Source organism: Microcaecilia unicolor, chromosome 1 (genome assembly GCF_901765095.1).
Source record: "Microcaecilia unicolor chromosome 1, aMicUni1.1, whole genome shotgun sequence".
Taxonomy (NCBI): domain Eukaryota; kingdom Metazoa; phylum Chordata; class Amphibia; order Gymnophiona; family Siphonopidae; genus Microcaecilia; species Microcaecilia unicolor.
The window spans coordinates 113,851,171-113,876,914 of record NC_044031.1 but is presented as its reverse complement, the minus strand read 5'-3'; the positions used below and the strand labels follow the sequence as shown (position 1 = coordinate 113,876,914).

General features: G+C 41.4%; 1 protein-coding gene across 1 annotated transcript in view; it reads right to left on the bottom strand.

Annotated features, from left to right (window-relative positions):
* The window catches only part of NEBL (nebulette), a 208,206-nt gene that overhangs the window by 60,346 nt on the left and 122,116 nt on the right, over window positions 1-25,744 (bottom strand). Inside the window, 6 exon segments of the mRNA XM_030201905.1 lie at window positions 436-544; window positions 1,775-1,885; window positions 7,446-7,556; window positions 12,518-12,628; window positions 21,878-21,988; window positions 22,935-23,045. Coding sequence (XP_030057765.1) covers window positions 436-544; window positions 1,775-1,885; window positions 7,446-7,556; window positions 12,518-12,628; window positions 21,878-21,988; window positions 22,935-23,045 — 664 coding nt within the window.

The following is a 25,744-nucleotide window of genomic DNA, read 5'->3' as shown; positions in this document are numbered from 1 at the left end:
TCATGCCTACCTTCCTTCCTGCAGGTCCAGAATCGCTGCCACTTCCTTCTCCTTCCCCTGCCGTCGCTGCAGTGCTTGCAGCTTACATTTTTGTGCCGTCCGCAATCACACAGGCACTCCAGTGCCTTCCCAGTCTGCCACATCCGGCCCTCTCCAAAGCAAATTCATGTTGTGAGGGCCGGACGCAGCAGAGAGAAGTCCCCGCAGTGCCAGTGTGAACTTCCAATGCCCAAAAATGTAGGCTGCAAGCACTGCAGCGGTGGCGGGGGAAGAAGCAGGGAGCGGCAGATGCCAGACCTGCAGGAGGAAAAAGTAGGGAGCAATGCACCACGGCACCCCTGAGAGATCACTGTGGTGCACCAGGGTGCCACAGCACAGATTGGGAACCGCTGCGTTAGTGCTTACTGCAGCATAGTAAAAGGGCCCCATAACTACTTACAGTGCTGACGTTTTTCTGAGTAGTTTTAACTCTCTTTATTTCTGGGGTATCTGCTACGACAGAATAGCTAGAAAGCATCTTCCCAGCTTTATCTTTGTACTTTTTCTGAAAAGGAACAAAAAAAACCCCAGGATAACATATTTGTATACTTCTTTTGAAGAATGGTCAGACTGCATGTGGCTTCATCATGCATCAGAACACCCAGGGTAAAACTTATAGAAAATGACATTCTTCAATCGCTATAACTTCTCTTCGCAAGAACTGTTTACACATGCTGTAACATGTGTAATAAGAACAGAATCAATGATGCTAGAAAAAAATGACAAAGCGTAACTAGCAATATCAGAATTAGTGCTACACATGTTTTACAGGAAGCACAATTTTGCATGTGAAAAAAGGAATCCAAGACTGAACATTTGCAATTTGAAGTGCTTTTAATGAAGGCTGGTTCAAAATGGAACCTTTTGTAAAATACTTAAAGATCTGGGGGAAACCATATTTGGTGCACAGTGGGAACAGCCATTTTACAAAGAAACATGCTTGAAAAACTGTGGCATAACTCAGAGTTTCAGGCACATAGAAGGGCATTTTCGATATGACATACAAATAGCGAAATAAACATTTACAGGAAAATGTTTAAAAACGAGAGTCCATAATGGAAAAAATAAATATGTTCCAATATTCGAAAATGCACAAGAAAAAAGTTTAGAAAGAATATGTCTTTCTAAACATTCCATAAACATCATAGACATTTTGAGATAAACATCTCCACCAATCATACATATACTATGCAAAACATGAAACGGCAGTACTGATCCCCACATCGAAAATATGCCAGCGGAAACAGCAACACGTTCCCTTCACTTGGAAAACATGCATATATACCTCCTGCACATGAAGAAACATTCCTCAGTGTGCCTGGTCATGTCTCTGCACAGGGAACCTAATTTTTCAGTGCCAGAGACAGAGCTCCTGGTCCTCCTGTGAAATTTTCAAATGCTACCACCACCTGCCACTTCACAACGTCTCCATGAGGGCATGGAGATCCATTAGAGGCAGCCTGGAAAGGTGAGTTTTACAAAAGGCTATGCATTTGTAAACTACATGGGAAGATGTGAACATCCTAATTTGGCTATCCCATATCCCAGCTAAACACCCTACGCAAAAGTGTGCTGTGACTGTGCGCTTGCACAGCTGAAATCTGCCTGCAATCATTTTACAAGGAAATGTATATCTCATCCTAAATAATACAGCTGCAATTAATATACCAAATACTTAATCGGCATTTTGTTCTGCTATGTTAAACGTGTTTTACACATCGATATTAGTACCAACCTGACTTGAAATTTCAGAAGCCCTCTTGGCTCGCTGCATATCTGGAATGTCCATGCCCACTTGCATTCCCTTCCCTTTAATTTCAGTCTCCAGGTCTTTTTTATATTCTTTCTGTAAAACATGCAATTGGCAGTTGTACTACAAAATGTACATTAACAATTCTGATCATTTTTCTGAACCAGTCTATATATTTTTACTAATCAATAAATGGTACGATTTTTATAAACAGTAACTGTTGGCATTCAGATGCTTTGATATTTTATGGCTTTACAGGTTTTAAGAGGTCTTTTTACTAAGCTGTGTTAAGCATTAATGTGTGCCTAACAGAACTTAAAATGGCGTACTACAGGACACACTCATGCGCCATGAGGTAACTGCTGAATTTGCGTATCTAATCTAGGCAGTAAATTTTTTTGTAATTTTTTGGGAGGGGGTGAGTCAAGAGGGTGGAGATTGGGCATTCTAGTATTAACCAGTTAGCGCATCTCTATTTCTGCATGCTAACTGGTTAGCACAGTAATATGTCAGCCTTTTTTACTGCCTACGAAATAAGTGTCAGTTAGTGCTCAAACAGTAATTTTGTTAATGGGCACATGCTAATGGCAACTAAACTCATGGCCATTTATACAAAAAAGTGGAAAAATGGCCATTTTACTGCTTTGGTGAAAATGGCCTTAGCGCATGGGAAAATCCCACACAAGGGCGTGCTAAGGACAGGTTTTGCCACAACTTAGTAAAAGGACCTCTAAGTTTATCCCATTTTTCATTTGTTGTTTTCTTATTGTTCACTACCACTGGCTCTCTCTTTCCTTTCTCTTATGTGGTAGAGTGTCTACATATTTTTTTTGTATCTGTGAATACAATAGCACAATTTGTTTACTGCAGGCTTTCTATTTTTGCCGAACAGAAAAGAAAATAAGAATTAAAATCACTCTCATACACTCTCATACAATGGGATCTATGTGATGGCTGCAAAGGACCTTTCAAAATATTTCAGGCCTAGGAGAAGATATATCTGTAGCTGAGTGGGGGGGGGGGGGGGGGGGGGGTTCTCAGAGAAAACTCAAGGCCCTATAAATAAGTAGGTGAACAACACCTTTGTGAGTTGGTTTCTCGTTAACAGGGTATCTCCATGAGCTCTGTGGCCCTCCTCCAGCACACGACAGACACCTCCTCAGTGGAGAGATGAACATGTAATTTGAAATACCTAACTTAGCTGGTATTTAAAAAAAAAACGCTGACCACAACGGTTGAATACTGATCCGTATATGTTTATCAGCTGAATATCACTGCTTAAATGTGTAAGTTATAGAGTTAAGTTGAACCATCCCAAATTCCACCCCATTTTTGAACAGATGACTCTGGCCATATAGCAATTTATATGACCAAAATTATCCACTCAAGTTTTTTTTAAGGCTCTTATGTCATCTGCACTGCCACCAACTGTGTGAGTGCTTTTAAACATCATCCTCCCTGAGTATGTCCTTTAATAATAGTTACAGACATTAACTTTCTGGAGCCACAAAATAGTAAAGCAGAGAAGGGAAAGTGAACCCTAAAGAATTCTGACATACCTAACAAGGGCCCCTGTTAACAAAGCAGCACTAGTGGCTGGCAGTGTGGTATTGCTCTTACTTCCTGGGGTGCTGGGAGCAGCCGTGCGGCTGTCGGCTCTGCTGGTTCCCTGCTCCCTCTGATGTTACTTCCTGTTCCAGAGAAGAGGGAGCAGGGAACTGGCAAAGCCAACAGCCATGCAGCTGCTCCCTGCACCCCTCTGCAGATTGCACTTGGGGTGGACCGCCCCCACCGCCCTGCCCTCGGTACGCCGTGGGCTTTGTAAACAGGGGGGAAAGTAACTTTAAAAAGTGAGGAAAATCTTTGTCTCTACAAAGACAATATAGATGCATATAAAATAATTTATAATAAAAAAATTATAGACCTGTGAGTCTGACATCGGTGCCGGGGGAAATGGTAGAGGCTATTATCAAAAACAAAATTACAGAGCACATCCAAGGACATGGATTCCTGAGACCAAGTCAGCACGGCTTTTGTGTGGGGAAATCTTGCCTGATCAATTTACTTCAATTCTTTGAAGGAGTAAACAAACATGTGGACAAAGGGGAGCCGGTTGATATCGTGCATCTGGATTTTCAAAAGGTGTTTGACAAGGTACCTCATGAAAGGCTACAGAGGAAATTGGAGGGTCATGGGATAGGAGAAAATGTCCTATTGTGGATTAAAAACTGGTTGAAGGATAGAAAACAGAGAGTGGGGTTAAATGGGCAGTATTCACAATGGAGAAGGGTAGTTAGTGGGTTTCCTAAGGGGTCTGTGCTAGGACCGCTGCTTTTTAATATATTTATAAATGATTTAGAGATTGGAGTAACTAGCAAGGTAATTAAATTTGCTGATGACACAAAGTTATTCAAAGTCGTTAACTCACAACAGGATTGTGAAAAATTACAGAAGGACCTTACGAGACTGGGAGGCTAAATGGCAGATGACGTTTAATGTGAGCAAGTGCAAGGTGATGCATGTAGGAAAAAAGAACCCGAATTATAGCTACGTCATGCAAGGTTCCACGTTAGGAGTTACGGACTAAGAAAGGGATCTGGGTGTGGTCGTCGATAATACACTGAAACCTTCTGCTCAGTGTGCTGCTGCGGCTAGGAAAGCGAATAGAATGTTGGGTATTATTAGGAAAGGTATGGAAAACAGGTGTGAGGATGTTATAATGCCGTTGTATTGCTCCATGGTGCGACCGCACCTTGAGTATTGTGTTCAATTCTGGTCGCCGCATCTCAAGAAAGATATAGTAGAATTGGAAAAGGTGCAGTGAAGGACGACTAAACTGATAGCAGGGATGGGACGACTTCCCTATGAAGAAAGACTAAGGAGGCTAGGGCTTTTCAGCTTGGAGAAGAGACGGCTGAGGGGAGACATGATAGAGGTATATAAAATATTGAGTGGAGTGGAACAGGTGGATGTGAAGCGTCTGTTCACGCTTTCCAAAAATACTAGGACTAGGGGGCATGCGATGAAACTACAGTGTAGTACATTTAAAACAAATCGGAGAAAATGTTTCTTCACCCAACGCATAATTAAACTCTGGAATTCGTTGCCGGAGAACGTGGTGAAGGCGGTTAGCTTAGCAGAGTTTTAAAAGGGATTAGACAGTTTCCTAAAGAACTAGTCCATAAACCACTACTAAATGGACTTGTGAAAAATCCACAATTCCAGGAATAACATGTATAGAATGTTTGTACGTTTGGGAAGCTCGCCAGGTGCCCTTGGCCTGGATTGGCCGATGTCGTGGACAGGATGCTGGGCTCGATGGACCCCTGGTCTTTTCCCAGTGTGGCATTACTTATGTACTTATGTATCTATATATTTACCTATATCTATATATCTACATATATCTATAAGTATATATCTGTATCTATCTATATATGTACAGTGCAATCTGCTTAAGTGCAAGGGTCTGGGACCAAAGAAATACATGCAGTTAACTGGAGTGTGCACTTAACCATTGTGACACAAAGAAGTTGGACATCTGATAAACATATGTACAGTACTGTTTATTATACGTACTGTATACAGTCTCCGTTAACTGACGTTAGGCTTACTTGAAGTAATCAATCATAGTCCTCTGTACACGCTTGTGTCTGTGAGTTCCATAGACTACGTCTGCCAGACGGTAAAAACTGTCATAGCACTGACATCCAGTGGCCTCCAAATAGGCCCGCACGGTGTTGAGACTCTTCAGTGCTCTTGCAAAAGTGACAGGAGGTTGTTGAATTTCGTTAGCATGTGCCTCGCTGCTCATTTCATCATCTGTTCCATCATCAGCCGTTGCCTGCGTGTAGGCACATATCTGGACATCAGTGCTGTCGTCAGCTGTTTGTAGATCGCAATCAACAGCTACGTAGTGAAGAAACTCTTCAGTAACACTGGCTGGGATGTCAATAGCCTGTTCATCTGACACGTTTGCAACAGCTGCATCTGTTTCGTCCCTCTCCACATCCCTAACAAAGCTTGCCCGCTTGTAGCAGTTCACAATGGTTGCCTGTGTAATATGATTCCAGGCTTCTTTCTGCATATGTAGGGAATCCAACAGTGATAGATTATGAGCCAGTTCAACAGCACATTTATCCTTGCCAGTCTGGTCATCCATAGCGCTCATCAGACGACGTAGCACAAGAGCCCAATAATTGTTGTTTGAAATTGGCTATTATGCCCTGATCCATAGGTTGGATCAGAGAGGTAGTGCTTGGTGGCAGGAAGACCACCTTAACATTAGACAGCCTGACATCATCACTGTGTGCAGCACAATTATCACAAAGCAACAAAATCTGACGCTTTTGTGCCCACATTCTAGTATCTAACTTCTTTAGCCACTGCTTCCAAATTTCCCCAGTCATCCATGAATTTGTGTTAGCCTCATATGACACAGGAAGCTGCTTAACATTCTTGAAGCAACGGGGCTGTTTGCTCTTTCCAATGACGAGTGGTTCCAACTTCTCACACCCATCCATATTGCAGCAAAGGAGGATCGTCAGTCGGTCCTTCGACGTTTTACCTCCTGTAGTTTCGGCTTGTTTGAATGCAAGTGTTCCATCAGGAATCGCTCACCAGTAGAGACTGTTTTCATCAGCATTGAAAATATCATGAGGTGCAAACTCATTCAAGATGGTAGGAAGAACTGAAACAACCCAATTTTCAGCACCAAAGTCATCAGCGTCTTGTTTTTCACCATGCTGTTTCTTGAATTTTATGTTGTTCCTCTCCTTCCATCTTTCAAACCATCCAACAGTGGCTTTGAATTCAGTTAGTCCAAGACTTTCAGCTAGCTGATTAGCTTTCTCCATAAGCAGTGGACCGTTGACAGGAAACTGTCTGCTCCTGACTTGAGAAAACCACCGAAGAAGAGCATCTTCTACCTCCTCAGCTTTTCGCACCCGTTTTCATTTCCGTTGTGGATTTGTATTGCTTTGCCAGTCTTCCAGAAGCTGGTCTTTCTGCTTCAAGATACGTGAAATTTGACTGGGATTGACACCATATTCTTTAGCAATAGATGCTTGACTTTGTTTTCTAATTTTTCAAGAACTTCTATTCGTTCAGCCAGTGTTAAAGTCTTACAGTTGCGCGACATCGACGACCCCAGTGTACACTCTAACAACATTCTTTCGCTTATTCTGCCTGTGGCAGTTAAAGGGGCGGTAAATTTTGAAATCTCGTTGGTTGTCATGCGCCAATCAGCTTCCATATTTCATGCGCGCGCTTATGCAGAGTCTTTCCTGCAGAGCAGTGGTCTTAAACCATGCATATAAGCAAATCTTGCACTTATCAGTGGTGCGCTAAACCGGTTTGTCCCCATAGAAATTGATGGCGCCAAAAACGGGACCGAAGTACAGCATGCAGTTAAACAGAGCATGAGCTTATCCGACGTGCACTTAAATGGAGTGCACTGTACCTATTTATCTAGATACACACACATAGATAGATAGATAGATAGATAGATAGATAGATAGATAGATATCTACTACCACTAACTGTGAGGCTATATTAATAATAAAGATGTGAAATATATTCCTCTGTCAGAGGTACACTTCCTTAAAATTATACATTATATTTTATTTCATTGGAAGTTCTCAATGCCTTTAATACTCACCTGACTTGCAATTTCTGAAGCCCTCTTGGCTCGCTGCATATCTGGGATATCCATACTCACTTGCATTCCTTTCCCTTTAATTTCAGTTTCTAAGTCTTTCTTGTATTCTTTCTAAAACAAACAATTATTGTACATGACAATGATTTTTTCATCCAGTATATGTATATATATATATTTTTTTACTTGTGTTACAGTAATCCAGTTCATTGAAACATTTATTTTAGTTAAGGGTAACAGTGATCTATTTGTATGATATATCTATATCTATAAAAAAAATCTGGATTGTTATGATGGAGGGTCTACAACAGAAGCCAGTCGACAAAAACAACAGCCCTGGAGAAAACCAACATAAGCAAACCAGGTGCCAAGAACAGAAGACACCAATATAGCAACACAAGATCTTATCAGACAAACCCAATGCGGCTATGTTTCAATGACTGCCTGCACAAAGAAACAATGTCCAGTGAAGACAATAAGGTCTCAGAACACGAATAGTTGTTAAAATGCAATCTACAATTCAGAAGGTGCAAAAATCAAACCTCATGTGTTTGAAATATTACTGTGCCCCTATGCAGGCAGCCACCAAAACATGGCTACATTGGATTTGTCCAGTAAGATCTTGTGTTGCCATGATGGTGTCTTCTGCTCTTCTTAGCACTTTGAGTGCTTTTCCCAGTTTCTCCATTGTTTGATCACTGTTATTACAGAAGTCAGTTTAGGAAGGCTTTTCTGTGTATACAGATCTTTTTACACATGGGGCAGCACTTTACAAAACCAGAACACTGTACCAGTAATTTCATAGTACGAATCCTGAAAGGTAACTTTAAAACAGTACAGGAACGTAAGACCTTTGAAGTCAGAGTGATTAAATATTTTGACACCCACCAGACAGGACTTAAAGATCTGGGTTTTCTAGCCCATTACAAACCATAGAAATGTACTGCTTTGTTTGTCACCCTCCTGTCTCTATGCATATCTCCCTGTCTCTCACCTATCCACCCCCATCCTGTTAGACTGCTACTAAAATGCTTTGATGTTTCACTTATATATATACTGTCATCTAGCAACGTTTGCTTATTTTCGATCTGACGAAGAAGGGCAACCTTCGAAAGCTAATCAAGAAATGTATTAAGTTATGTCCAATAAAAAACAACGCAAGATCTAACTATCTTCCGAAGGCTATTGAAAACAGATCTGTTCAAGAAGGCATACCATAAACAGCCATCTTAAATACTAAATAATAAGACTGTACACGACCTAGACACAATCAAAATCATATCACTTGACTGTTTAACCTCTTTACTACTAGTGAGCAAGTACTATCACCTTAATCCTTATGTCGAACATGGTCTCTCCATAATCGACGACCTAATGAATGTTATAATCCAATTGTCACTCAGGAACCTTCATGCAATACCATAATGTATTCTTCTTTACCATGTATATAGGCACATGGTATATATATATACCATGAACTGTTCCATGTATGTTATGTTCCATCTATGTTACCATGTATGTATGCACCTTAACGCAACACCACTTGTATTCTGTTACCCGGAAATGGCAACAGGCATTACGGCAAATGTAAGCCACATTGAGCCTGCAAATTGGTGGGAAAATGTGGGATACAAATGCTACAAATAAATAAATAAATAACATAAATAAATAAAATCATCTTATTTTCTTTTCCATGTTTTATTTCTATTGATTACCTTTACACATGGAAAAAGGAATTTTCTGAAATTGTGAAGCCGTATACATTTCTTTAATTAAATGTACCAGCAATAACTACTACTACTTATCATATAGCGCTACTAGACGTACGCAGCGCTGTACACTTGAACATGAAGAGACAGTCCCTGCTCGACAGAGCTTACAATCTAATTAGGACAGACAAACAGGACAAACAAGAGATAAGGGAATATTAAAGTGAAGATGATAAAATAAGGGCTCTGAACAAGTGAATAAGGGTTAGGAGTTAAAAGCAGCATCAAAAAAGTGGGCTTTTAGCTTAGATTTGAAGACGGCCAGAGATGGAGCCCATGACAGTGATGCACACGGAACCTCCCTCCCCCCAGATACTGCTTCCACATCATCTGCTCTTTAATAACCCCAAGGAACCAACTACATAAAAGGATGGACAAGAACTTCATCATACGCCTAGCTTGCTCCCACTCCCCCCCCCCCCCCCCCCAGTAAAGAAACTGTGGACTGATTATGTCTCACACAAGCCTCCAACATGTCCTGTATGGCAGCTAAAGATATGTCCAAACCAGTGTCCGACAGATGAATCCCTTCTGGACAGTATAAAGTGTCAATAAATCATGGACCAAAACCAATCCCCCCAACCTATTAACAAATCAAGAAACCTCCACATTAACTCTCCTGTGAAGCTTCTTGACAGCCTTCACATTCTTGGCATCACTCCAGACTAACCTGGGGATAATCTGGGAACAAATAAAACGAGTGGAAGAATAACAGCAATGTGCTATGAACAAAGCTCTTTCATTTGATAGATCAGCTCTACTCCTTTAACTGTACATATGTCGTTTTCTCCCAAGTGAATCAACAGCAGTGCAGATGTCAAAAAACATTCTGCCTTAAATAATGCTAGCAGTAATTGCTCCCACAGCATGCCTCGCAACCCCAAACAGCAAATCTGAAAATCTAACGGAGCTAAAGTAAGAAGACACCCTGGATGAGTTTCCAATGGTCTTTTCTGCACTCCAAAGATAAATCAATGTCTGTAGATTTATTTTATTTTTGTTACATTTGTACCCTGCACTTTCCCACTCATGGCAGGCTCAATGCGGCTTACAAGGGGCAATGGAGGGTTAAGTAACTTGCCCAGAGTCACAAGGAGCTCCTATGCCTGAAGTGGGAATCAAACTCAGTTCCTCAGGACCAAAGTCCACAACCCTAACTACTAGGTCACTCCTCCACTCATAGCCAACTGAAAATAAAACAATTAGTTATCAAAAAACCTTGTACTCACTCACAGGCAGATGATCAAAAGCCCTGCGCTATTCCAAACAATGCTCTAAAAATAGCTTTGGAACAGCATGGGGCTTTACCGCACCTATAATCAGAGATAATAGCATTCAAATTTAAGCACATAATTCTCTCTGATCATGGGGTAGAAGTGCGGGAGGCCTCCCTCCTCTTCCTTCGGCGCTGACTGCAAAATGGTGGCGCCCAGCCCTGCTCAGTGTATCCTTGGATGCGCTGGGCAGGGCTTCACACCATATAAGGGAGTTTCTGTAGCTGGAGGGGGGTTGTTGGTTGGGTCATCGGTTCCTTGGGGGGGGGGGGATCTGTCTGTTGGGTCATCAGTTCATGCGGGGGGTTGTTGCACTGGGGGGAATGGGGGCCTGCTAGCATGCAAATGCATACTGGACAGGGCTCACCATTGCTCCCCAATGGTCTACAAACTGCAACACCAGCTCCAAGCTGGCATAGGGTTTACCGCGCCCAGCTTACATCACAGAGGTACAAACTTGAAGACAGTATTTTTGTCTCACACTGTGTAACTCTGAACAAACTAAAAAACCTCTCTTTAACTAAATTTCAATGCTAAGGTCTTTTCTTGGGGAAGGAATTGGTTTGAGGTTAGTTTGATACAGAAAGTTAATACTAATTATATTCTTTAAGAGTCTAAATGATAATGATTGAATTGCACAATTTGGAAACCTACTGCCAAGGTGCCAAGGATTCAAATTATGTTTTGAAGCCTCTGCAATGATATTACTGTTTATGAACTTAAAACGTGTGCTAATTCAGATGCTGTTCCATATGCTGTGATGTACCCAAAATATGTGTGGTGCATTTCACTGAAAATCTGTGGAGGAGTAGCTAGTGGTTACTGGTTAAGAGCACCAGGATCAGTGGTGTAGCTAGGACTGAATGGGTCCTAGCTGGAAAAATTAAGATGGGCCCCTTATGACACCATCTCTCTCTCTCTCTCTCTCTCTCTCTCAAGGTAGTGGGGATGTGGGAGGGTAAATCCCTTCAGAGCTTCAGTAATCAATATTGCAAAAGCAAACACATTCTAGACCTATATATATACCACAGTAACAAAAATAGAAACTAAAATACAAGATATCAGAAATGTGTATTTCCCAAAGTAAAACAGCAGAGAAAAGGCACTGGCGGAGCCAGGTGAAGACAGAAACGTTTACAATTGCTACCTCTACAGGTCAGCTGCCAGGACTCTGGAGTACTGTGCAGGGGGAAGAGGCCACAGAACGATGCTGGCCTGCACACTGGACACCAGGGTGGGGGGAGGGAGGTGTCAGGAAGGGTAGACAGAAGTGACAAAAGGAATGAGAGCACAGGGCAGCAAGCAGCTTCTACCACTGGGCAGCCCTGGGCATCTTGCTAGGCTCACTCAATACTAACTAGGCCCCTGACCAGGATGACAACCAGAGGAGCCTGGTTCAAATCCCACTGCTGCTCCTTGTGATCTTGGACAAGTCATTAACCTTCCCACTGCCTCAGGTAAAAACTTAGGGACCCTTTTACTAAGCTGTGCTAAAAGGTGGCCTGTGCTGTGACTAGTGCATGGATTTCCCTGCTTGCCGAGGCCACCTTTAGCATAGCTGTGAAATGGTTGAGTTTTCATTTCCTAAATTAATGACAATATGCTAATTTCCCAACTAGTGCATGGCCATTAGTGCATGAGCCCTTACCAACAACTGTTTAGTAGGTGGAAAGGACTCACGCGCTAACCATGCGCTAATCGGTAGGAGTGTGACAATGAAGCTGCGCTGATTAGCACTGAGCATACCTACTCTTCGCCCTCCCCCCAAACACACCGCAAGCACTAATAAAAAGCATTTTTTAGCGCTTGGAAAGCATGCACAGATACCAACACTACCACAGGAGGCCTGAGTATGCCCTGTGGTAGTGCATTTTCCCACATGGTAAACACTCTTACCACCATTTAGTAAAAGGATCTCTTAGATTGTGAGCCATCCAGGGACTGGGAAACATCTAGTGTACCTGAAGGTAACTTACCTTGAGGTACTACTGGAAAAAAGTGTGAGGTAAATCCAAATGAATTTACTACATACCTGGCTTGCAATTTCTGAAGCCCTCTTGGCTCGTTGGATATCTGGGATGTCCATGCCTATTTGCATTCCTTTCCCTTTAATTTTACTCTCCAAATCTTTCTTGTATTCCTTCTGTCATTTAAAATACAATATGCACAGGATTAGCACTCATGGGTTTAAATGAATCCAGCTGTTCAGGATATCAAGAAGCCAATTTACAGTGCAGTAGTCACGCATGTGATAAACAGTGATTTTGCAAACTAAATAGAAATAAAAGTAAATTATTGCATATTCCCACATCTTCTTTCCATGTCTATATAAAAAAAAAGGCCAAAAATGCCCATGCTAATGAGCTGGGCCAAATACAAACCCATGCTAATCAGCTTCTTGGAATCGCAAAGAGTAGTGGTAGAGTAACTCACAACACATCTTCAAGCTGTTGTACTCACAGAAAGTTAGCAACATCTCAAGAAAGTGAACTAATGCTTCTGCTGGGAACATTACCTGGTCATGTTCCTGGACTACCAATCAAAGGGTTCAAAAGGTCTTGTAAAAGCCCCTGCTTTCAACATGTGAAAAATCTTGGTGGCCAGTGGGGCATTCCCCTGACTTTTCCCTCTACCTCTACCTGGGAAATATAATTTAAAGAAGTACTCCTTGGTTAAGCCCCACAAAGAGCCCCCTTCAAAACAGCAACCCCCCTCCCCATGATTATCCTAAAATCCCCTACGGGCACCAATTTTCAAAATGAAGCATATTGATCCCACACATTCACTTGGCCCACAAGGGGAGTGAATCTTAACCAGATGGTACTTTTTTTTAAAATGTAAACATCAAATGGGGCTGGTGGGTGGGGGGGGGGGGGGGGGATGGGATTGTTCCACAGACTAGAGATTTTGCACTAGAGTTGCCAACTGGCTTAAGATTCTCCCAAAAGGGTTGATTCGATCCAGATCTTACTCTATTGCATGAAGGGACTTGTAGTTCTGATTTCCAAACTGTGAGGGTCTTTTACAAAGTGTTGGTAAGCCTAACGCGGGTTTATCAAACGCTAAATTGATACTATTGCCGGCCCAATGCGGCCACCAGCAGTAGTTCCACCCTGAGTGTACACTATTTCCGGGGGAAAAAGAAAAGACCCAGAAATGGTTTGAATGGCGGTAACCTGGCGGTAATCAGGCATCACCTCACGCTGCCCAGTTACTGCCGGGTTACTGCAGGAGCCCTTATCGCCACCTCAATGGGTGGGGGTAAGGGCTCCCCACCGCATGGCCATGTTTGTCTGGGGGCTTTTTACCCGCTGCGGTAAAAAGGGCCCTGGCGCTTGGGGAAAACAGCCCCTGCCGCTTGGTAAAAGGACCCCTGCATTCCCTAAGAAAAGCAAGACTACAAGTTCCTGTATTCAATAGGGTAAACCCAAGGCTAGATTAGTCCTGTTGGGTGAATCCTATTTTGCACACAGGGCTCCTTCAAAAGATGGAACATGAAGAGGAGGCCACCATCACATGCTGCCACAGCTGGAAAATGCTCATTTTTCCCAGATGTAGTAAAGTGAGCAAAATTCCTATACCAGCCGATATTCAGCACTATTTAACTGGCCAGGAATGACTAACCACTAGTGGGAGACAACCAGTTATCTCTGCTGAATATTCGTGGTTCATGTATAATGGCTAACCGCTATATAGCTAACTATCTGCAAATATTCAAGCGTTGGCTGGCTAAGCTTAGCAGCCAAATTGACCGACCAGAGCTGAATATTCACTTAGCCGGTTAAGTTTGAGCTGGCCAAAAAACAAAAACAGATATTCAACGCTGGTCATCAGGAACTGCCCAGTATTCAATATCTAGTGTCAGCGCCGATCGTGACACTTATGCGGGATGCCTCCCGTGGTCTGAATATTGGACCCACAGAATTTATTAAGCTGAAATACTATGGTACTTCTTCTTAGTAAACCCTTCGAGAAGTTTTTTTGTAGTAAAATTTCACTGAAAGGTGCAATTTTCACACCACTTACTAACAGGCCTCTAAATGAGGTTCATTCTTCAACTGAAAAACAAAGTAGTAACACCAGCTTATAAATTAACAGCGAGTTATGAAATCAAATTTTATGATGACCTGAACTTGGTAGGCAGAGCACACTCTGCTTTCGGAAATTTATCTATGCAAACCCTTTTCCAGAAATTCTGTGATTCATTTAAGTTTTTTTTTCTGGTACATTCATGGTAAATCACAGCACCACTTCAGTAATACATTCAACAAAGAGCACCTTAGCTGAAAAATGATGGCAATTCAAATATATTTGGCGATCAATTCATTTACCTTGACAATACTAAACAATTCACTACTTATTTAATTCTTACTGCTAAGAAAAATACATGCACTAACATACTGTAGAACGAGGGCTCTAAAGCCCAATTTTGTATATGTTCTTTACACAGGACAAGGGATGTCCAGGATAGGACATTCACTGCTTGTAGCACATTTACAAAAGGCTCACAACAGCCATTTTACAAAAAAAAAAAGCACATTTAAAATAAAAGTGGCATCACTCAGGGCTTTGTATATTAAGTGCCGGTACTTAAGTGGAAATACCGGGTTTTGCAAAGATGCACATCTAAGGGGAACCAATTAAGAATGTGAGGTTGAAAACAATTTTTTGGCTGCTTTAGTGGTTTCGAACACCAGAGGGGCAAACATAATTCCCCACTCAATCACTCCTCCATAAGAGTAGTTAACTGACAGTTATGCAGGCTACAGAGCAGGTGCAAATGCCAACAGGGATGTGTTTTGCAGAATATGTGTATTTCTCTTGAATAACAAAAAATAAAATGAATAATTTTATGATGTACCTAAACCATGTGCCGAACTTACCCTTGCAAATCTGTTCAATTCACACAGGCATAAACAGTGACTTCTAAAATCACTGATTATAATGTGTTTGATGATTTACAGATATGAAATTTTTTTTACATATCTAAACCTTCTTAAACTACCTCCTTGATGTCTGACCTATTGGGTCCCTGGCTGGTTTTAAATTGGATCTCAGCACTTTGAGGTTGTCTCCATATTTTCTAAGGCTATCAGGGGTTTAAGGAAGCTTGTATGTTTTCCATTTGTATAGTAATCAAATGGACCTTGTTTGCACAGATAACTGCAGCTGATGGTGGAGTTTCTCTCACTTAGGGGTCCTTTTACTAAGGTGCACTGAAAAATGGCTTGCGGTAGTGTAGGCGCAGGTTTTGGGCGCGCGCCAATCCATTTTTCACTACGCATGTAAAAAAGCCTCCTTTAAAACTTTTTGCTGTAAATGGACGTGTGGCAAAATGAAAGTTGCTGCACGTCCATTTTGGGTCTGAGACCTTACTGCCAGCCATTGACCTAGTGGTAAAGTCTCACGCAGCAACCAAGCGGTAATGGCCTACGCATGCCAAATGCCACTTGTGCCAAAAATGAAATTACCGCAAGGGCCACACGATAGCCGTGCGTTAACTCCATTTTGGTGCACATTGGGCACGTGTAGACGCTTACGTGGCTTAGTCAAAGGGCCCCTTATTCTTTTTATGAGGGCAAGGAGAAAGTTTTAGAGTAGCTAGTGTGGCAACTACTCCTCAGACTCGTTTACCTGAAATCTGACTTCCGTCTCTTCACCCACTATCCCCAGGCGCAGAGTCCCGAGTTCTTGCAGCTTTACCCATAATTTGTTTTAAATTAATATATGTAAACTGCTCTGTTATGTCCTCAGGAAGAGTGGTATATCAAAATCAACAAACCATAAATCATAGTTTGAGCCTTCTCCAGAGTACCCCCCACCCTCTGGAATGCACCCCATGAAAGGCTTCCCTCAACACAAGACTATTTCTGCTTCAGGAAACAGATAAAGGCTTGGCTCTCACCCAGACCTTCAATGGAAGACGCAACTAACTTATTTGTTACATTTGTACCCCACAAGGACTAATACCAGCTGCACATACTCAAGCTAAGATCATACTCACGCATCTTTCTGACTTCAAGTGCAATTTTCTTTACACTGGTTCCCTTATTTCCTAAATCCTGTGACCTTATTTACGGTGCTTATTTTCAAAGCATATGGACGTCCCAAAATGCCAAAATGGACGTCCACATGCTTGGAACATCCAAATCCTGATTTTGCAAAGGCGGGATTTGGCCTTCCGACACTGCCGTCCATCCAAATAGCAAGGGGGAATGTTGCAGGTGTGTTTTGGGAGAGACTAGAGAGGGCCCAAAATCAGGACGTTCAACAGCAATTACTGAAGGGAGGGAAACGTCTAAAAAGAAGGATGTCCTTCGTTAGACCTGTTTCAATCATATCTAGGGTACAAAAAGGTGCTCTGATTGAGAAGCTAGCCAGTGGAAGGATTAACGCATGACACCTCCTTAATTCCCCAGTGGTTGCTATTCCCCTCCTTCTAACCTGAAAGTGAAATTGAAAGGAATACCAGGCTGAGAGTTTCAGGTGTTATCAGCATCCTGAGCATCATGCAGGTCAGAGGAGTAGCCTAGTGATTAGTGCGGTGGACAGTAAACTGTGGGACTTTAGCTCTTTTCTTAAATTATAATTTGGACATTCCAGGTTCCAAAATGGCTGTTCATGCAGAACGTCTCCAACACACGGACTTCCATCTCACCTATTTTCGAACAGGAAATCTTGACGTACTTTCTGTTCAAAAATACATGTGAGATGGAAGTCCATTTGGGATATTCTGATGTGGACATCCCTCTTCTGACTTGGACATCCTTTTGAAAATGCCTCTTCACGTGTTCCACCTTTGCTTATATCCTATGCTGTCTAATAAGATGTTTTACTCTGTATTGTACTGACATTGTAAGTAGCATTTTGCATCACAATGTATACTGTTAGTTGAATATTTTTACTGCTATATTTGTAATGTCTTCAAAAAGGCAGTAAATAAAAGGATGTAAATAAATACGTGTTCCCTATCTGAAAGATACCTCACTGCCTTAGCCCAAAGCCTCTTAAGTTTTTTGCTCCATGTGTCTTGTCAGGATTGTAAGCTCTAAAAGGTAGTGGCTATCCACATGTTGCTGTATAGCATTTGTATAAAGTGTACATTTTTATTCTGGAGTATTTTTCAAAGCAGTGACTCAATAGTGACTTTGGGGGCAGACGTCAAACTACCTGCATAACTGAAAAGCAAGTGGGTACTTTTTAATGCCACAATGTGCACCAGTTCTTAAAGGAAATGTGTTAGGGATGAGCAGTCATTTGAAACAATGTGATTTCATATTGTTTTCAAACCAGAATAAGAAAAAACCATAATGTTGGTGCTTTTTTTATTGTCATTAATAGCATGCACAATGTGGGCCGCCATTACGACATGTTATTTTACTGTTAATCCCACTTATTAGTTAACTAGGGGGCCCTTTTACCAAAGCTTAGCTCATGCTAATGAATTAGTGCACACTAATTGCTAAAAAGCTCCTAGGTATAAAATGAGCTTCTTTGCATTTAGCGAACACTAATTCTGTCAGCACACACTATATTTTACTAAAAGGGCCCCCAAGATCACTTTGCATAAAATGGGACCCGTACTAAAATAGTATGAGTTAGTGGTAAAATAGCTAGTATTGATACCTACTTCCCTCAGTGCTCCTTGTTTATCATTTATTAAAATTTGCTGTACCACCTGGCTTTATGTGATCCTGGCAGTTTACAAAATTGTTCTTATAAATGGTGCTCAAAAATTGGCATTCAACGGTAGTCTATAATGGGTGTTCTGAGATCAACATCCTTTGTTGAACAGTACCAGGATTCATGCTCATCTTAGGGCATGAGGAGTTACACCAACTGAAACCAGGTGTAAATCTTGGCATGCAAGCTGGGCATGGATCTCTTCAATTCTATAACACTGAGTGCATTTTAAGGGAACGGCCCACCCTACTAATACTACTTATCATTTCTATAACGCTACTAGATGTATGCAGTGCTGTACACTGAACATGGCCATGCCCCTTTGCAGATCTGCAAAGAAACACTTACGCGCTGTTCTATAAATGGGGGTGTAGGTGTGTTTTTGTACGGATCTGCTTTTTCTGCCCCATTTTGGTGTCTTGCAGCCATTAGAATGACTTTTCCATGCTGAAAATTCAGGGCAGAAGTAACGCCAAACGTTCGGTGCCATACACAGAATTCCTCCGTTAAGTAGAAATGTGTACACCAATGAGGAAAAGAATACCCAAAACAAAAACAGTACTTAACATTTAAAAAAATATGAAAAAAACTGGAATAATTCGAAAAGTAAAATTAAAGAAATTTTCCAGTGCATATCCCTAGAAAATATTCACCTACTTTCCCTTTGAAAACTGTCTATGGAAAGAACACCTGAACATTCTTGCACCTCCATTTTGTGTGGGTACTAGTCAAGTAAAAAATATGCAATATGCTTTTGAAAATTCAAACGTATATACATTCATTCCTGACTCCATCCTATTCCTGCTCCTAGGAACTCCTCCCCTTACTACTTAATTGTATGGTCAACCTTAAGAATAAAAGTACATAAGAACTGCTATTTGGCCAAACTAAAGGTCCATCCAGCCCAGTATCCTGTTTCCCACAGTGGCCAATCTAGGTCACAAATACCCAGCGGGATCCCAAAAGTAGATAAATTACATTATGTTTACTTTTTGGCCACCCACTGTCCACAGTGAGGCCTAAACCTAACGTGGAACCTAGAATTCTGTAGCTATATTTTGGATTATTCTTCCCTATGTGCATCACTTTGCATTCATTTTTTAAATGTAAAAGTACCCACCTTGTGCATCAGTGCAAGTATTTTTACCATGGGGGGAGGGGGGAGAAGAGAGGCAGTTTTGAACAGACAGGGGGAGAGGCAGTTTTGAACAGACGAGTTTACCCTGGCAAAATAATTTGATAACTGCCCTCCTCACAAATATGTTTATTTATTTAGATTTTGCTCACCCCTTTTTCAGTAGCAGCTCAAGGTGAGTTACATTCAGCTACATTGGGTATTTCTGTCCCTGGAGGATTCACAATCTAAGCTCATACCTGAAGCAATGGAGGGTTACGTGTCTTACTTGAGATCACAAGGAGCAGCAGTGGGATTTGAACCATGCTCTAAATACTAGGCCACTCATTCATGTTTTCTTAAATTCTAATGTGCATATACAAATACATTGTTTGCAAACGTTTATGCACCCCAGCTGGAAAGTAGTGGACAAACTAATACCACCGTCTGCTCTGTAGCTTCTGGTACAAATTTAATGCTCTGCACTGCAGCAGAAACTTCACATGGAAGGTAAGATTTCTGGAGAACAATGGGATCTGGAACAAATTGTCCAACCTGACAGGCACTTTAACTGGTTTGCCAATAAGCCTTTTCTTCATTTTCCCATTATAATTGCCCTTTGTGCTCCAATCTTAGCAAAAGGCCATATTTTGATAGGTTTCTTTTCTTCTATGACAAAAACCCAAGGAGGATTTTTTTTTTCATTTGCACAAATTGTCACCTCTTTTGTTGCAAAGGATGTCGCTCTCTGAATTCTTGCCCCCATTAATCCCTAATAACTATAAAGAAGTTTGAAATAGTTTATTGCATTTCTTAAACTGGCAGCACTAGGAAACTATTTTAGATAAACAGAATTTTCCTAACACCCTTTGCAGTCCTAAGTTTTGTTCTACTTTTGAAGCAATTGGTGTTTAAAAAGTATTAAGGCTGTCCTTCTTATTTTCTCCCATTTTTATAAATCTAAGTAAATTGGGAGCCGTTACAGTGAGAATCCCTGTCAGTATCTCATACAAACATCACAGCAATATTCGCATTGCATTACATTACATTACAGGTCTTATAAACCGCATAGACCCAAAAGGTCCAATGCAGGTAACATCAAAAATACCAAGAACATACCCTGGCAAATACATCTAATTTATCCATCCCAAAACCAAGCAAACACTAATCTAAAAACAAAACATACTTGTTAAATAAAAAAAAAGGTATTTAACTGTTTTCTAAATAAAAAAATCATTGTTAGACAGTCTGATTGACGAGGGAACAGAATTCCAAACTAAAGCAATCCTTGGGATAATGTGGAATATAAAGAAAGAAAGAAATATTCAGCCCAACAGTAGTTGCATCCACAAAAGAAGTAGATGGAGCCCTCATCAAGTGGGCTCGTGTACAGTACATCATTTGACATGGCATACTTTGGCAACAAACTCCCGACATCACCCGTTGTAAAGCATCAAACTGCTCCCAGATGGCTATCAACAGGAATTTTGGAACCCCCTATCTCCCAAATGTCACAGAAACAATTGGGTAAAAACCATTTGATTTCTAATCCATGCTATCTTGTCCAAGGCACTAGCGGCTATCAATTTGGAGGGGGAAGTTAAACTATCCGCATTAGTCAAATTATTTACCACAAAGTACAGATATAGCAATGCCACAACAAAAGTAGTGCTTCCTATATTATAAAAGGCGTGAGAATGTAAGTGGGCACCTCCTTTTATGAACCCCAATGCTGTGCTGTAAGATCCTGGATTGCCCAGATGCTGTTATAGAGTACTAGTAATCACCCAAGTAATCGAAGCACCTAAAATATAGGCGCCCGTAGATACACCATAGACCTGACATAACTGCGGGCACCTAAATATGGCAACAGCATGTGTAACTTACAGTATTCTGCAACTGGTGCATGTAAGTGGCAAAACTGCCCATACCCCTCCCATGTTCTGCCCATGTGAACCTCCTTTTGCATTTACCTGATACACCATGTACACATGCCCTTACTGAACAGCAATCAAGTGTTTTGCTGCCACTTACTCGTAAGCGTGGAGGTATTCTGTACATTCCGACACACAATTTGTACTGAAATGTGAGCGCCCAGTTACAGAATTACCTCCACATTGTATTAGGAGAAAAAACTAATGAGACTTGATAAGATCTTTTAAAAATGGCATCCTCTAGCAAGCAGTCTTTCTGTGAACCAAGAAGTTTAGCTTTAGGTTTATTATTTATATCCTGCCTTCCCTCAAAGGCAGGGTACAGTTAAACATATATAATTAAAACCAAACCAAAACAAACAATATACAAATTAAGGGGTCCTTTTATTAAGGCATGCTAACAGATTTAGCAAACACTAACAATTAGTGTGCACTAAATGATAAGATGCCCATTATATTCCTATGGGCATCTTATTATGTAGCACGCACTAACGATTAGCGCATGCTAAATCTGTTAGTGCACCTTAGTAAAAGGACCCCTACAATACATATATACAGCCAAGTACCCCAACAACAGATAGTCCAAGAAACCAACAACAGTTCTTTATCCAAGTGCTGAAAACTGAGTACGTAGCATTCAGAAAAGGTTTTACGTACTGACCTGACTGATAATTTCTGATGCTCTCTTCGCTCTTTTGATATCAGGAATGTCTAAGTTAATATCCATTCCTTTCCCTTTTATTTCGTATTCCATATCCCTTCTATATTCCTTCTGTGGAGCAGAACAACATAAAAGAGAAAAAAAGAAGGTGAAGTGACCTACTGCAAAATGCCAGCACACCTCAAAAGAAGTGGGGAAATAAAGCAGCATTACAAGAAAAAGTTGTGCACAGACCCTAAAATAACAAGTTTAGTTTAGTTTCGTTAATTACGGACTTGATACACCGCCCTTCAGTACCTATTACAGCAGTATATGAACACAAATCAAAGAAAGAAAAGCACTCCATCAATGTCAAGGACAGAGGAAGAGAGGAAAGCATGAGCACTCCAGGACAGAGGGTCAGGTACTACTGCGCAGTTGTTGAGAAGGGGAAAGTCAGTGCTAAAAGACGGGCCTTGAGAAGGGCTCAGAAACGGAGGTAGGACTGTTTAGCGTGGAGGTCGGGTGGAAGGGCATTCCAGAGGGAAGGGGGGCCACACAAAAAAAAGCTGAACAATGAGTGGATTCAAAGTAAGAACAACAGGTAGAGGGGAGGGAGAGACGAAAGAATAATTTTCAAAGTAATATATGCAGGTAAAGCTTCACCCATGTTAGGCAACTATCTGAAAACTGTGATCTCTTATGCAGTTAAAAGTGTGTGCACTGTTTTACAACATACGGAATTTCATACACATCGAGAGGAGACATTCTCAGGAGCTGAGAGAGGAAGAGTATTGGGGCAGTTATATAATTTGGTGTTTCAATTTAGGTGTTAATCCCAGAAAATGACTTTGTGTGCACCCGAAGCACAGCGCAAGTCACAATCTGGATTTTACACAGTAATGAGCTTCATTTACATGTTTTGCGTCTCATTACTATGTAACCCATGGTGACTTAATCACTGTGGAAGAGAAAGACAAGCTGCATTACAGCCTTTTAAGTCACGTTAAGAGGCAAATAATAAGAGCCTAACACAGTTTGATAACTCCCCCCCCCCCCTTTGTCAGCAATAATGTACCTCGCTTAATATCAAAGCAGCATTTTTCACTCGAATCAAATCTGGCGTATCTTCCAACACTGTCAGTCCTCTTCCTTTCATCCCTTCTTCTAAATCTTTTCTATATTCTTTCTAAAAGATAAGAGGAATTTTTGCAACAATAAATCAGGTATGCAGTCTCTAGGGGGAAAAATCATTCATATTAGCTGTTAGAAAATCTCTTCTGAAATATAAATTAGGTGAAGTACGTTTATAAAAACAAAATTATAAATGACCAAACCAAAAGCACAATGCAGCAAAAATGAGCCAAGAGCTCAATAGCTGATTGATTGCATCCTTTCTTGTGAAACATGTCTCCCTTGTGCTGCTCTATACATTCATAGAGAAATGACATCCAATTTGAATGATATAGTGAGTGAACTAAAGTTGAGGTTCCCTTTTTCTGTGATTCTGCAGTTATGTCAAGATGTTCCAGAATTTGATTCTTGCTGCACAGAATCAAATAAAACAAAAATAATATAGGCGATCAGTTTACAACTGTTGTACAGAATGTACAAGGCATATACAAGTATAAAAAGGCAAGGCATACATATGCAAACACCAATTTCACAATGGTGCTACTTGCCAAGGGATGCACAGATTCAAAGGGAGCATTTCTGGGAATGGTTAGAATAAGCCCAAAAATGATACGAGAATTCCTGATTTTGCCTGGCCAATACATGTGTACTTTCATAAAATGAGCCCTTCAGAGCTCAAGTGGGCTATCCAGCTTATTTTCGAGAGAGAAAGACGCCCATATTTCGACCCAAATCGGGAGATGGGCGTCTTTCTCCCGTGGGCGTCCAAATTGGTATAATCGAAAGCCGATTTTGGGTGTCTTCAACTGCAATCTGTCACGGAAACGGCCAAAGTTGACAGGGCGTGTCGGAGGCGTGGTGAAGGCGGGACTGGGGCGTGTTTATCGGCCAAGGAGAGATGAGCGTCCTTGGCCGATAATCAAAAAAAGAAAGGCGTTTTTAGCACGAATTTGGGTCACTTTTTTTGGACCCTTTTTTTTCCACGAACAAGTCCCAAAAAAGTGACCTAAATGACCATATGACCACCCCTGACTCTCCCAGTGGTCATTAACCCCCTCCCACCCAAACAAAACAACTTTAAAAACTTTTTTTTTCCAGCCTGTATGCCCGCCTCAAATGTCATACCCAGCTCCATCACAACAGTATGCAGGTCCCTGGAGCAGTTGTTAGTGGGTGCAGTGGACTTCAGCCAGGTGGACCCAGGCCCATCCCCCCCCCCCACCTGTTACACTTGTGCTGGTAAATGGGAGCGCTCCAAACCACCCCCAAAACCCACTGTACCCACATCTAGGTACCCCCCTTCAGCCATAAGTGCTATGGTAATGGTGTAGAGGTGTGGGGAGTGGGTATTGGGGGAGATTTGGGGGGCTCAGCACCCAAGGGAAGGGAGCTATGGACTTCAGAGGTAGTTAACTGTTTTTTTAAAATTGTTACAAGTGCCCCCTAGGGTGCCCGGTTGGTGTCCTGGCATGTCAGGGGGACCAGTGCACTACGAATCCTGGCCTCTCCCACAACCCAATGCCTTGGATTTGGTCGTTTTTGAGCTGGGCGCCTTTGGTTTCCATTACCGCTCAGCTGAAATCCGCACAAATCCGATGCATTTGGCTGGCACAAACCGTATTATCGAAAAAAAAAAATGGACGCCCATTTTTTTCAAAAATACGGTTTGTCCCGCCCCTTCACATACCCGTTCTCGGAGATAGACGCCCATGGAGATGGGCGTTCGCGTTCGATTATGCCCCTCCACGTCTACTTTTTGCATTTCTAAGCAGAACTTATCTTTACTTTCAGAAAAAAACACAAAATATTTTAAATGCTCACCTTATGACAAAATGTCAGTAGGAAGAACAAGCAATGTTTTAATCTGTCTGTAATCTACAGTTTTTCTAAAAGCGAAGACATGAATCAGTGTCAGCAAACTGTTTATTTCAACCAAGGCTTTGAAGGAAGGATTGATGGGGCAACTGTACTTAACCTTCTGGGTTTAAAACAATCAAAAACATAAAAATTGGCTCTCTAACATATGTTATACATGTAGTTTTGTGAAATTCGGGACTTACATGCATATTTTAGGAAACCAGCACTTGCATGCACAGGCTGCCAAGTGATGCCACTCTTTTCGGAATGTACTTTCTTCTAAAATGGCCGCTTCTTCTGTACATGGTGGCAAACATACATGTATCTCTTATAGGGATTTTACTACAAGCAGATGACTAGGGGAAGGCAATGGAAAACCATCCCGCTAACAGTCTGCCAAGAAACTGTCACACAAGGGGCCATCCCCATAGGTTGGTCATGATTTGGTACTTGTATACTTTGGAATATTTTTACATTTTGTAAAATAGCCTGGAAATTCTGGACATCCCAAAATTGGCTGCTCCATTTCTGACCTGGATGCCCTATATAACAGAGGTGGGCAACCTTTATGTACATGAATGTCAGTACTATCCCTAACAGGCTGCCTGACCTCTGGAAGACACTAGTACATACCTATTTGTGTGCATCCACCCTACCTTTATTGTAGTTCTACCCCCTTTCCCTTGAGGTCTCATGCCAAGCACAATTCTCTTTCCTTTTTTATTAGAATATTCTGCCTCAGTGGAGCACCATGGAGGTGGGGTAGAAAATTTTAATAACCCTGAAACTTGATTATATAATGTTGGAAACAGAAATGCACAGAGCTCCATACGATTATGACTGTTTTTTTATTTGCTAAACCGCCTAATTTGGGAATAAGTCTAAGCAGTGTGCAAT